Source organism: Dreissena polymorpha, chromosome 9 (assembly GCF_020536995.1).
Source record: "Dreissena polymorpha isolate Duluth1 chromosome 9, UMN_Dpol_1.0, whole genome shotgun sequence".
NCBI lineage: Eukaryota > Metazoa > Mollusca > Bivalvia > Myida > Dreissenidae > Dreissena > Dreissena polymorpha.
In genome coordinates, this window is record NC_068363.1 from 92,249,865 (window position 1) to 92,262,436 (window position 12,572).

At 36.7% G+C, this 12,572-nt stretch overlaps 1 protein-coding gene across 3 annotated transcripts in view; it reads right to left on the reverse strand.

Annotated features, from left to right (window-relative positions):
- LOC127844988 (leukotriene A-4 hydrolase-like) overlaps positions 1-12,572 on the reverse strand; it is a 98,381-nt gene that overhangs the window by 66,440 nt on the left and 19,369 nt on the right. For all 3 annotated transcript variants that reach the window (XM_052375595.1, XM_052375592.1, XM_052375593.1), the window contains exons 2-4: positions 9,142-9,344; positions 6,426-6,565; positions 2,892-3,003 (exon numbers count right to left, since the gene is read on the reverse strand). In XM_052375595.1, coding sequence (XP_052231555.1) covers positions 2,892-3,003; positions 6,426-6,565; positions 9,142-9,300 — 411 coding nt within the window. In that variant the 5' untranslated portion in view covers positions 9,301-9,344. The remainder of the gene's footprint in view (positions 1-2,891; positions 3,004-6,425; positions 6,566-9,141; positions 9,345-12,572) is intronic.

Below are 12,572 nucleotides of genomic sequence, written 5' to 3' on the forward strand. Positions count from 1 at the left end.
TATTTCAACAAATACAGATATTGTTTGGAAGAAGGATTAAGCGCTGTGCAAGTATAGCGTTATTTTCAGATTGTCATGTTTAAGCTACTTTATGGTGACAATAGTTTTTATTTCGAGCATTAAAGAAATAAACACAATTAGAATCCTTATCTTTGGTTCTGTGGTTCTACATTTGAATACACAAATCTTAACCCTTTGCATGCTGGGAAATTTGTCGTCTGCTAAAATGTCGTCTGCTGAATTTGTAAAATAAGCATTTTCTTCATTTTTTTTCAAAGAATACTATCAGAATAGCAAACAGTTTGGATCCAGATGAGACCCCACGTTCTGTGGCGTCTCATCTGGATCCAAACTGTTTGCAAAGGCCTTTAAAATTCAGCTCCAGCGCTTTAAGGGTTAAATATTGATGCAGCCTACTGTTGCAGTAATTTACATTATTTGATTATTTTGGTCACATGTGTTGTTTATCATATAGAAAAATGTTTTTTATATAAAAATATAGCATTTGAAGACTTATCAATTACTTCTTGTAATTTGAGTTATTATAGGAAACATTTAAATAAAAGTAATAACATAGTCAATGAAATTAATTTAGTTCTAAGTTTAAAAAAAAAATTATTTTCATTAAAAATAAGGTAAGAAGAACAGACGTTTTTTCACGCCGAGAAAAAGTGGGGACAACTTTTTTTAGTCCAGTGAAACCCCTGATAACCATACATTTTTAAAGGTAATAGTAACTGTTTATTGATGGTTAAAAATACCAACTTCAATAACATTTCTATAAATATACGACAGTTAAGTAAGTACTGAACTTGATTACTGAACTTGAAAAAGAAGCCATACTGCAGCAGTAAAACTAATGTGGTAACAGCTGAACATTTAATGGTCCTTTATGTACCGTAAAAACGCAGTCATAAGTCTAGCCAGCTCATAAGTCGGGGGGTATACTTTGGTACCAAAATTGGAGATTTTGAGTATGTTAGCTTCATAAGTCGAGTCAAAAATTTTCTGTTTACGAATTTCATAAACGGACGCCATTTTAAATGTACATGAAGTTGCAGTAGTATTCTATACATTGCACATGACGTCACTGTGGAACTGTTGAAAGTAGGCAAAGCCAACATATGTATTCTAAATTTTGTTTACTTATAACAAGTCTGTTATTAACTGATGCAGTCAGAAATATACAAATACAATGTGCTTCTGTGACAGCATTGTAGGCTCACTCTGGGATAACAGGGTTTAATGCATATGTGTAAAATGTTGTCCCAGATTAGCCTGTGCATTTCACACAGGCTTATCAGGAATGATACTTACAGCTTTTATGATATTTTGCGGTTAAGAAAAGTTTCTTCAGAGCAAAAGTCTAGTTCAGGTGGAAAGTGTTGTCCCTGATAAGCCTGCGCAGACTTCCAGGGTTGGCATATTGACCGGTCAATTGAGTATTGACCGGGCCGGCCGTCAATACCCGGTTAAAACCGGTCAATACTGGTCGATTGAAAATTGTAGCATTTAAACATTACAAAGGAGCCATTTTATATTAAATCAATAATTATTCTGTAATTGATAAACTTTTTTCTGAGTGATTTATTGTACAAAAAAATCTTTAAAGCTGTAAAAAGTTACTTCTTAATTATTTATGGAAACAGCCTCAAATACATAAGGACTAAGGCAATATCTTTATCTCAGTGTATCACATCTGTTTCTAAAGTATTATTACTATTGTAGGTACCATAGCATTTCACTTATCTATTGATATATCTATTTGATAAGCAGATGGACAAACAGAACTCTTGTGTATTCTAGGGTTATAAATCTGGCCTCTTAGTTGGTAATAAAATGCATGCAGTGTTATGTCTCTGATATTGGCAATTAAGCAAATCTGCCCTTAGGCTATTTAGTATCACTCACACAAAAGAAGATTACATTGTACTTGCTATTAATTTAATAGTTACTTCTAACTTGTTTCCTTTCTGTATTAAGAGGGGTTTTTTCCCTTTCATATTAAAAGTTCAATTGGTATTCAAATGAATAAACGACCAAAGTTCTTGATTTTGCCAACAAATAATGTTTTCCAATTGTGGGTCTACTCTTCTTTTCAATTATTTTTTTCTTTTAATAATTATTTCTTATTATGTTTTAATATTCTTATATCAATCAAAATTAAAGTTTTTTTCACTATTTTGTTTAAAAAGTATTTAAAGAAATCAATGCAAGAATACATGACAAGTAAGGATTGTGTCAAAAAGGTGCCATTTAAGGCCCTATTATCAGTTTTGGGTGCCCCAACCCGTATAGGTGAGAAGACTGTTAGAAGACTGTGGGGACAGTGGGGTATGAGGAACAACTCATACACAGTAATTGACAGGTTCTTGTTGAATCAAGCACATAATTATCTGAGCATCATAATTCATTAGAATTGAAAAAAGTTTAATCAACCAGAAAAATCCAATTGACCAACTTTGACTTATTTGCAAAATTTTGAGAGATTGGCCTACAAATTGCATGAACAGGTATAAAATAGTGGGTATTAATAGCTTAAGACATTATTGGCAACATGTCTGTTAAATTTATATTATCAATATTTTTTAATTAGGCATGGAATATAAATTAAAATTGGGGGTAAAGTTCAATCGACCAGTATTGACCAGTAATGACCACTTCGGGAGTATTGATCGGGGCGGTTTTAAACGGTAAAAACCGCCAGTTGAAACCGGGGGCGGTCGATTGGTGCCAACCCTGCAGACTTCACAGGCTAATCTGTGACGACACTTCGCACATGCATTAAATCCAGTTTTCTCAGAGCAAGTTATGATTTGGGACAAGATGAAAATGTTACAGGTAGCATGTATCTACAAACTGTTCCCCATTTTTGATGATCACTGGCCTACCTGACATTGGCTGTAGAGATAGGGGTGTCGCTTTCCTTTCGTGAGTCTTGCAGGAAGCCATTGTAAGGCAGTGCAGTTCTCCTTTGTTTCATACTCAATAAGCACCTCCATGCTGAAATGTAGGTTAATTACTATTGATTGTATCCATTCAGGTGTGCAAAAGCATCAGTTTCAATCAATCTCACTTCAGAAGTTGTCAAGCTTCCCACCAGGGACAAATACACATTACCATTTTTGTGTCGCTGAATAAAATATATGAGCCCTATTCTGGAACAATGTGGCTAAATGCTTGTTCTTTATAGTTATCCCAGATTAGCCTATGAAGCTCATGCAGGGACAAAAAACTCTGCCTTTACAGGATTTTTCTTTAAAAGACTTCCTCAATGAATTATTTCACATAAACTGAAAGTGTCAACCCTGATTAGCCAGCTAATACTGCCAAGGCTTATTTGGGACAACACTTTACACATAGTCAGCTAATACTGCCAAGGCAAATCTGGGACAACACTTAACACATAGTCAGCTAATACTGCACAGGCTAATCTGGGACAACACTTTACACATAGCCAGCTAATACTGCACAGGCTAATCTGGGACAACACTTTACACATAGCCAGCTAATACTGCCAAGGCAAATCTGGGACAACACTTTACACATAGCCAGCTAATACTGCCAAGGCTAATCTGGGACAACACTTTACACATAGTCAGCTAATACTGCACAGGCAAATCTGGGACAACACTTTACACATAGTCAGCTAATACTGCACAGGCAAATCTGGGACAACACTTTACACATAGCAAGCTAATACTGCACAGGCTAATCTGGGACAACACTTTCCACATAGCCAGCTAATACTGCACAGGCTAATCTGGGACAACACTTTACACATAGTCAGCTAATACTGCACAGGCAAATCTGGGACAACACTTTACACATAGCAAGCTAATACTGCACAGGCTAATCTGGGACAACACTTTACACATAGTCAGCTAATACTGCACAGGCAAATCTGGGACAACACTTTACACATAGTCAGCTAATACTGCACAGGCAAATCTGGGACAACACTTTACACATAGCAAGCTAATACTGCACAGGCTAATCTGGGACAACACTTTCCACATAGCCAGCTAATACTGCACAGGCTAATCTGGGACAACACTTTACACATAGTCAGCTAATACTGCACAGGCAAATATGGGACAACACTTTACACATAGCAAGCTAATACTGCACAGGCAAATCTGGGACAACACTTTACACATAGTCAGCTAATACTGCACAGGCAAATCTGGGACAACACTTTACACATAGCAAGCTAATACTGCACAGGCTAATCTGGGACAACACTTTCCACATAGCCAGCTAATACTGCACAGGCTAATCTGGGACAACACTTTACACATAGTCAGCTAATACTGCACAGGCAAATATGGGACAACACTTTACACATAGCAAGCTAATACTGCACAGGCAAATCTGGGACAACACTTTACACATAGTCAGCTAATACTGCACAGGCAAATCTGGGACAACACTTTACACATAGCAAGCTAATACTGCACAGGCTAATCTGGGACAACACTTTCCACATAGCCAGCTAATACTGCACAGGCTAATCTGGGACAACACTTTACACATAGTCAGCTAATACTGCACAGGCAAATCTGGGACAAAACTTTACACATAGCAAGCTAATACTGCACAGGCTAATCTGGGACAACACTTTACACATAGTCAGCTAATACTGCACAGGCTAATCTGGGACAACACTTTACACATAGTCAGCTAATACTGCACAGGCAAATCTGGGACAACACTTTACACATAGCAAGCTAATACTGCACAGGCTAATCTGGGACAACACTTTCCACATAGCCAGCTAATACTGCACAGGCTAATCTGGGACAACACTTTACACATAGCCAGCTAATACTGCACAGGCTAATCTGGGACAACACTTTACACATAGCCAGCTAATACTGCACAGGCAAATCTGGGACAACACTTTACACATAGTCAGCTAATACTGCACAGGCAAATCTGGGACAACACTTTACACATAGCAAGCTAATACTGCACAGGCTAATCTGGGACAACACTTTCCACATAGCCAGCTAATACTGCACAGGCTAATCTGGGACAACACTTTCCACATAGCCAGCTAATACTGCACAGGCTAATCTGGGACAACACTTTACACATAGCCAGCTAATACTGCACAGGCTAATCTGGGACAACACTTTACACATAGCCAGCTAATACTGCACAGGCAAATCTGGGACAACACTTTACACATAGTCAGCTAATACTGCACAGGCAAATCTGGGACAACACTTTACACATAGCAAGCTAATACTGCACAGGCTAATCTGGGACAACACTTTCCACATAGCCAGCTAATACTGCACAGGCTAATCTGGGACAACACTTTACACATAGTCAGCTAAAACTGCACAGGCAAATCTGGGACAACACTTTACACATAGCAAGCTAATACTGCACAGGCTAATCTGGGACAACACTTTACACATAGCCATCTAATACTGCACAGGCTAATCTGGGACAACACTTTACACATAGCCAGCTAATACTGCACAGGCAAATCTGGGACAACACTTTAAACATAGTCAGCTAATACTGCACAGGCAAATCTGGGACAACACTTTACACATAGCAAGCTAATACTGCACAGGCTAATCTGGGACAACACTTTACACATAGCCAGCTAATACTGCACAGGCTAATCTGGGACAACACTTTACACATAGCAAGCTAATACTGCCCAGGCTAATCTGGGACAACACTTTACACATAGCAAGCTAATACTGCACAGGCAAATCTGGGACAACACTTTACACATAGCAAGCTAATACTGCACAGGCTAATCTGGGACAACACTTTACACACAGCCAGCTAATACTGCACAGGCTAATCTGGGACAACACTTTACACACATTATGCCAGAGCAAGGCTCACATGTATACTGGGTAATAAGACTTAAACAAGCACCGCATAACTGGTGCCACGCTCGGCTGCGAAAGCTTGTAAGAATTTTTTTTTTTTAGAGGTCAGTGACCTTGACCTTTGACCTACTGACCCAAAATGGGTGTGGCGTGTAGAACTCATCAAGTTTCATCTACATATGAAGTTTCAAAGTTGTAAGTGGAAGCACTTTGATTTTAGAGCCAGTGTACAGGTTTTAGCACGACGCATGACGGCGGACGACGAGCAGACTATGACAATACCTCGTATTTTCTCCAAAAACAGCCTCGCTAAAAATTGACCATTTAAATTCAATAGTTAACTCACTTCATGTTCTATTTTCCATCAACATACATAAACTTGCTGTTATTTATTAATTTCTTAATAGTATCTAAACAAGTGAAAGTGGATTAAGAGACGAACAAAACAAGTAATACAAACTACCATTTTATCACGTCACCATTATTTACCAATTTGACGTAGAAAATCATCTGAATTAATATTATCCATCAAGACTCTTAGAAGAGACTTTGTAAATTAATTACCTGAAAAATTCTAATTCTGGAAGCTGTATAGTGAGTTTTGACCCAAAACAACCGTCTGGTTCATTCAGTGTATACTCGAGTGGCTCCTTTGACTCATTGTTCTTTATTGAAAATATAGTAAGGTCCCTAGTGTCTAGAATCTGAAACAAAACACAATGCCTGATTATCGCTGCTAAAATAATTGGGCCCGCTCTAGGAAAAACCGAGCTTAAAACACGTGAGGAAAATGTTGTCCAACACGGGCTAATCAAAGATGAAACTTTCCGCATTGACTGAAAAGTTTTAAGAGTTGTCCCTGTTAGCATGCGCGAATTGCACAGGCTAATCAGGGACATTACTTTCAGGCTTTTTCCGCCCTATGCCACGGTCCGAAATTCGGCCCCATTCCCAATGCAAATCTGGTTGTTTTTTTCCCAATTGAAAAAAAAAATTCCCAATTCCAAAAAAAAAAAAACATTTTTTTTTTTTTTTAACCTTTAAATATGTAAGTTAACCTGATCCGGTGTAGAAAGTATTGCATAATTTAATTATCTGTTGCATTGAATTTGTTTTTAAAAACAATAAAATATGTTAATGATTATTTAAGACTTTCCTTATTTTCCTCAAAATCCGGCGCTTCGCGCAATTTTTTTCACCTAAAAAAAGACCAGGCCTTTTCCCCAAATTCAGATTAAAAAACGTGCACTTATCACACATGTTCATAATATTTTGTTAAAATTTTAATAATAAGTTATCAAAAAAGTCGTTATTTACCAGTAAACGGCTTCTTTGAAATATAAGAAACACTATGTACATGCGATAATCTTTCCCAATTGAGCAAATTTTGCGATTAATTTTTTTCCCAAAATGGGGGTTTTCACGACGCAAAATTCCCAAAATTCCAGTGTGGCGTTTTCCCAAAATGGAGCGGAAAAAGCCTGACTTTCCACCCATGCAAAAAGCTACCTTTTCCAGAGCTTATATCAGCCGGTATTATTATCAAATTGATACTATTATAATATACATAGGGCAAGATTAAAAGCTAGCAGGGTGATGCAACCTGCTCCACTTTACTTTGGCTTTATGTCCCTCATGACTTTCAACACACAAGTGTGAAAATCTTATTAAATTTTTTATTTATGTTTGCCAAAATTTAAAAAGCAAATTGAAACCACTGCGCTTAATTGCCTTACTCAAAGTCCTAGACTAAACAGTTATTTGGCTTTATCAATTGTGTCGTGCTCTGAGAAAACTGGGAATTTTTTTATTGATTTATTTATAGATTTGTTGCCATAGCAACCAGAATTTTTGATGAAGGAACAAAATGAAATGATCTGCATAATCTCCATATTGCCATCTATCCATGTTTCAAGTTTCATGAAAAAAAGAACTTTTAAAGTTATTGCAGGATCAACAAAAGTGTGACAGACTGACTGACTGACGGACACACAGAGCGCAGACCGTAAGTCCCCTCCGGTTTCACCGGTAGGGGACAATAATGAATTCACAATTGTCCAATTGTAATGTATTTTATTTATTTAAACAAGGGACAAAATTGTCACAAAACCAGGTTTTCATTGTGAAAAAAAAATCTGATAAAGGGAGAAAACTCAAACTGAACTTTTGAAATGACCAAAAAAAATTAACCCCCTTTGTAAGTTTTTTTTTTTTTTTAAATCTATTTTTAGTCGTGGCGACCTTGACATTGGAGATATTGACGTGATTCTTTTGTGGGACACACCGTCCCATGATGGTGAACAAATGTGCCAAATGATTTTAAAATCTCACAATGAATGACATAGTTATGGCCAGGACAAGCTCATTTATGGCCATTTTTGACCTTTGAACTCAAAGTGTAAGCTGACCTTGGAGATATCGACGTAATTATTTCGCGCGACACACCGTCCAATGATGGTGAACAAATGTGCCAAATGATTGTAAAATCTGACGATGAACGACATAGTTATGGCTCGGACAAGCTCGTTTATGGCCATTTTTGACCTTTGAACTCAAAGTGTGACCTTGACCTTGGAGATATCGACGTAATTATTTCGCGCAACACACCGTCCAATGATGGTGAACAAATGTGCCAAATGATTTTAAAATCTGACAATGAACGACATAGTTATGGCCCGGACAAGCTTATTCCGCCAGCCCGCCAGCCAGCCAGCCAGCCCGCCCGCATTCGCCAATCTAATAACCAGTTTTTTCCTTCGGAAAACCTGGTTAAAAACAACTGTTCATTTGCTTAACATGCAATAAGGAATAAACAAGGTATTTTTTGTTTAACAGTTTTGTTTTCTCTATTTCCAAGGTCACACCAACTTGGTAAGAAAAATATTATAACAATAACCAGTTTCTTTTAAAGTTTAAACAAACAATCAGGTAAGGTGACCGTTAACAAATTCAAACAAAAGGATTTTGTCTTCTATTTTAAGGAACAATTTATTGAAAGATAATATTCTTTGGATGCCCACCATCCGTCTTAAATCAATTAAGCCTAGCGTCTAGAAAAAAGGCCTTGGCAAACAGCGTAGACCCAGATGAGACGCCACATGATGCGGCGTCTCATCTGGGTCTGCGCTATTTGCTTAAAGGAATTTCTGTAAGAAATATTCTCAATATAGAAATAAATATGCTAGACATCCCTAATTTTGGAAATAAATTGATCCAATTTAGAAGGATAATGGAGAGTCCACTAGGCATTAATGGGTTAACCAAAATACTTAACACTTACCAGGTCAGTTTCTGGATTGATCTTTTTTATAGAAAGGACTGCAGATCCTGACAGGGTGTGTCTGTCAAAGTTGATCTTGAGGTCCAGATGTATGTGCTCCACCAAGCATTCTGTAGGGTTCGAGTATGATGTGGGGTCCGTTTTGCTCAAAGCAGACATCCTGACGCCTCAAATGTCTCCAAAACTCAAGAGACAAGTGTGAACTGAAATAAAATTTAAAAAACTATTATATATATGTTAATACTTGCAAACATAAGTTTTACCTATCTTCAATATCTGTATTGAAATATATTATTGGGTTTTGTTTATATATCTGTTTTGAATTTGCAGTGATCTAAATATTAACAAGAGCACCGCATAACGGGTGCCAATACTCGGCTGCGGGTGCAGTTTTGAATAAATGAAAGTTTGTCAATTTTTTTTATTTTTTTTTAGAGGTCACAGTGACCTTGATCTTTGACCTAGTGACCCAAAAATGGGTGTGGTGTGTAAAACTCATCAAGGTGCAGCTACATATGAAGTTTCAATGTTGTAGGTGGAAGCACTTTTATTTTAGAAGCAATGTTCAAAACCTTAACAAAATGTTCAGGTTTTAGCGGACAACGACGGCGTGACAGCGGAAACGACGAGCTGGCTTTGACAATACCTTGGGTTTTCTCTGAAAACAGCCGAGCTAAAAAACAAGTGCCTTCAAAATCTTCACACCATGAAATAAATTTCATACATGTAATTTTTCCTTTACGAACAACAAAATTAAATCAATTTTATCTTATGATAATTATTCACAGGATAAAAACAAGTGGATTTCAAGAATAGACTAGTTTCACATGGTTAAGTTTAACGGTTATCATGTCGCAATGATTTTATGCTTATTTTACAACAAGTCTTGCGATCTGCTGTTCTGTGATACAGTGTTTACAATTGTCTACATATATATGAAGCTTAACTGTACTTTTATCATCTATAAATAATCATTAAACTAAATGCTTATGAAGAACAGTACAGTTTAGATACACTCATTTGAATTAGACTGCCAGTGGAGTATTCCTGTCAACTATTGTCTAATTAATAATTATTAGATCACAATCTAGTACAAACACCACACCACTTTGTGACAAGAGTGTGAACACTTTGGTCCTAATTTTACGTTGACAAGTGGCAATCACTTAACCAACATCCTATCACTGGCCAATAAGTGCAGCAATCAAGGTGTCACTGTTCCACTATTAGGACGTTGACTTCACGAAATGATGTTTCAATACTAGTAAACCCTTTACCACTCAGACACGCATTTTGACTTGTTTGTAGTCAAACAAAATAATAGACTTTTCTTAATGGTTTCAAAAGTTTTAAAGGCTTAATTTCCAACCCTAACACAATGAACCTGAACAAACTGCGAGTTATTCGCAGGCTGTTACTATTTAATGCTGGTCGCACAAGCTATTTTCACTTTGCTTCCCAGTGGGAAAGATTTATAAAAAAAGATTTTAGTACAGTTAAAAGTGAGTACAACTATGTTTTAGACAACAAACATATAATATTGTTTTTGATGAAATACGGTTTTGTTAGTTTAAACCTATTTATTTTAGCTCAATTGCATAGAGGCTTATTTGAAATGCACTAGAGTCAATTTTCTGTGACTAGAACCAGTACTTAAGTCTATGGGGGAAATTTAAAGAAACACTCCCACTGTGGGGATGGAACTCTTGACCTCCCAATCGCTATGCAGACACCATATATACTACACAACTGTGAGGGATCTGTTAAGTATTTTAATATTGATAGATAGATGTAAGATCGGTAAACAAACAAGCTTCACTACAAAGAATGACAAAATGAACACTTCTGTTTTTGGGCTGAAGGGCAAGATGTGTGGCTTAACATACTGACTAAACCCTTTGCATGCTGGAAAATCTGCCGTCTGCAAAATGTCTTCTGCTGAATTTCTAAAATTAGCATTTTCAAAGAATACTATCAAAATAGCAAACAGTTTAGATCTCTCATCTCGATCCAAACTGTTTGCAAAGGCCTTTAAAACTCGGTTCCAGCCCTGAAAGGGTTAATGTGTTATTTTTCTTGGAATATTTTTAAATGTGTAAATGAAGTTATTTTCAGACTATAAAATGTGCTCAGGTAAAACAGATAATTGATGGCATTTTTGCTTAGAATTTATGTTTTTGATGCTCTGAATAAAAGCAAAAAAGACTAATTAAAATTTCTAGTCAATATCCTTTGGTTATTAAACCAATTAGCAGATAACGTTAATCAATCCAAACTTAAATTAGTTTGATAACACGTAAAAAAAATTGTGTCTTTGTTTTGTATGAAAGAATCTGCACTAAATCTAAATTTAGATTCACATCTTACATCGAATCATTTCTGTTGTCAGTTGTCAAAACGAAAGTACGGTTGATATTCAAGTGCATTATTTTTCTCTTTCTGGGATATTGTTTTAGTATAATGATGCTGCATTAACAAACATAAGTGTATATGAAGTAAAAACACCAAAAATAAACAACAGTTGCAATAGACACCTATAAACATAGCATATACTGTTAGATGCGCATAATATCACTTTGAATTTAATCAATATTGTTATTCAATCAAACAAATGAAGTTTCATGATCCTAGGCGTAAACGTTCTTGAGTTATCAACTTGAAACCATTTTACTGTGTTAAGTCACTGTGACCTTGACCTTTGACCTAGTGACCTGAAAGTCAATAGGGGTCATCTGCGAGTCATGATCAATGTACCTATGAAGTTTCATGATCCTAGGCATAAGCATTCTCGAGTTATTATCCGGAAACCATTTTACTGGTTGCAGTCACCGTGACCTTGACCTTTGACCTAGTGACCTGAAAATCAAAAGGGGTCATCTGCAAGTCATGATAAATGTACCTATGAAGTTTCATGATCCTAGGCGTAAGCGTTCTTGACTTATCATCCGGAAACCATTTTACTGGTTCGAGTCACCATGACCTTGACCTTTGATCTAGTGACCTGAAAATCAATAGGGGTCATCTGGGAGTCATGATCAATGTACCTATGAAGTTTCATGATCCTTGGCATAAGCGTTCTTGAGTTATCATCCGGAAACCATTTTTCTGTGTAGAGTCACAGTGACCTTGACCTTTGACCCAGTGACCTGAAAATCAATAGGGGTCACCTGCAAGTCATGATCAATGTACCTATGAAGTTTCATGATTCTATGCTTAAGTGTTCTTGAGTTAGGAAACCATTCCTGTGTGTATAAATGTACACATGTGTTTTCTTTCGTTTGTATGCGCTTTCGTTTGCGTATTTTGTGGGTATATATGATTATAAATGCCATGTAAATGTCATACCATAAATACAAATGAAATAAAGAACAACATTTCATCTATGCGGTTTTCATGTTTATTCCATTCGCAAAATGGCACCTATTCCAATA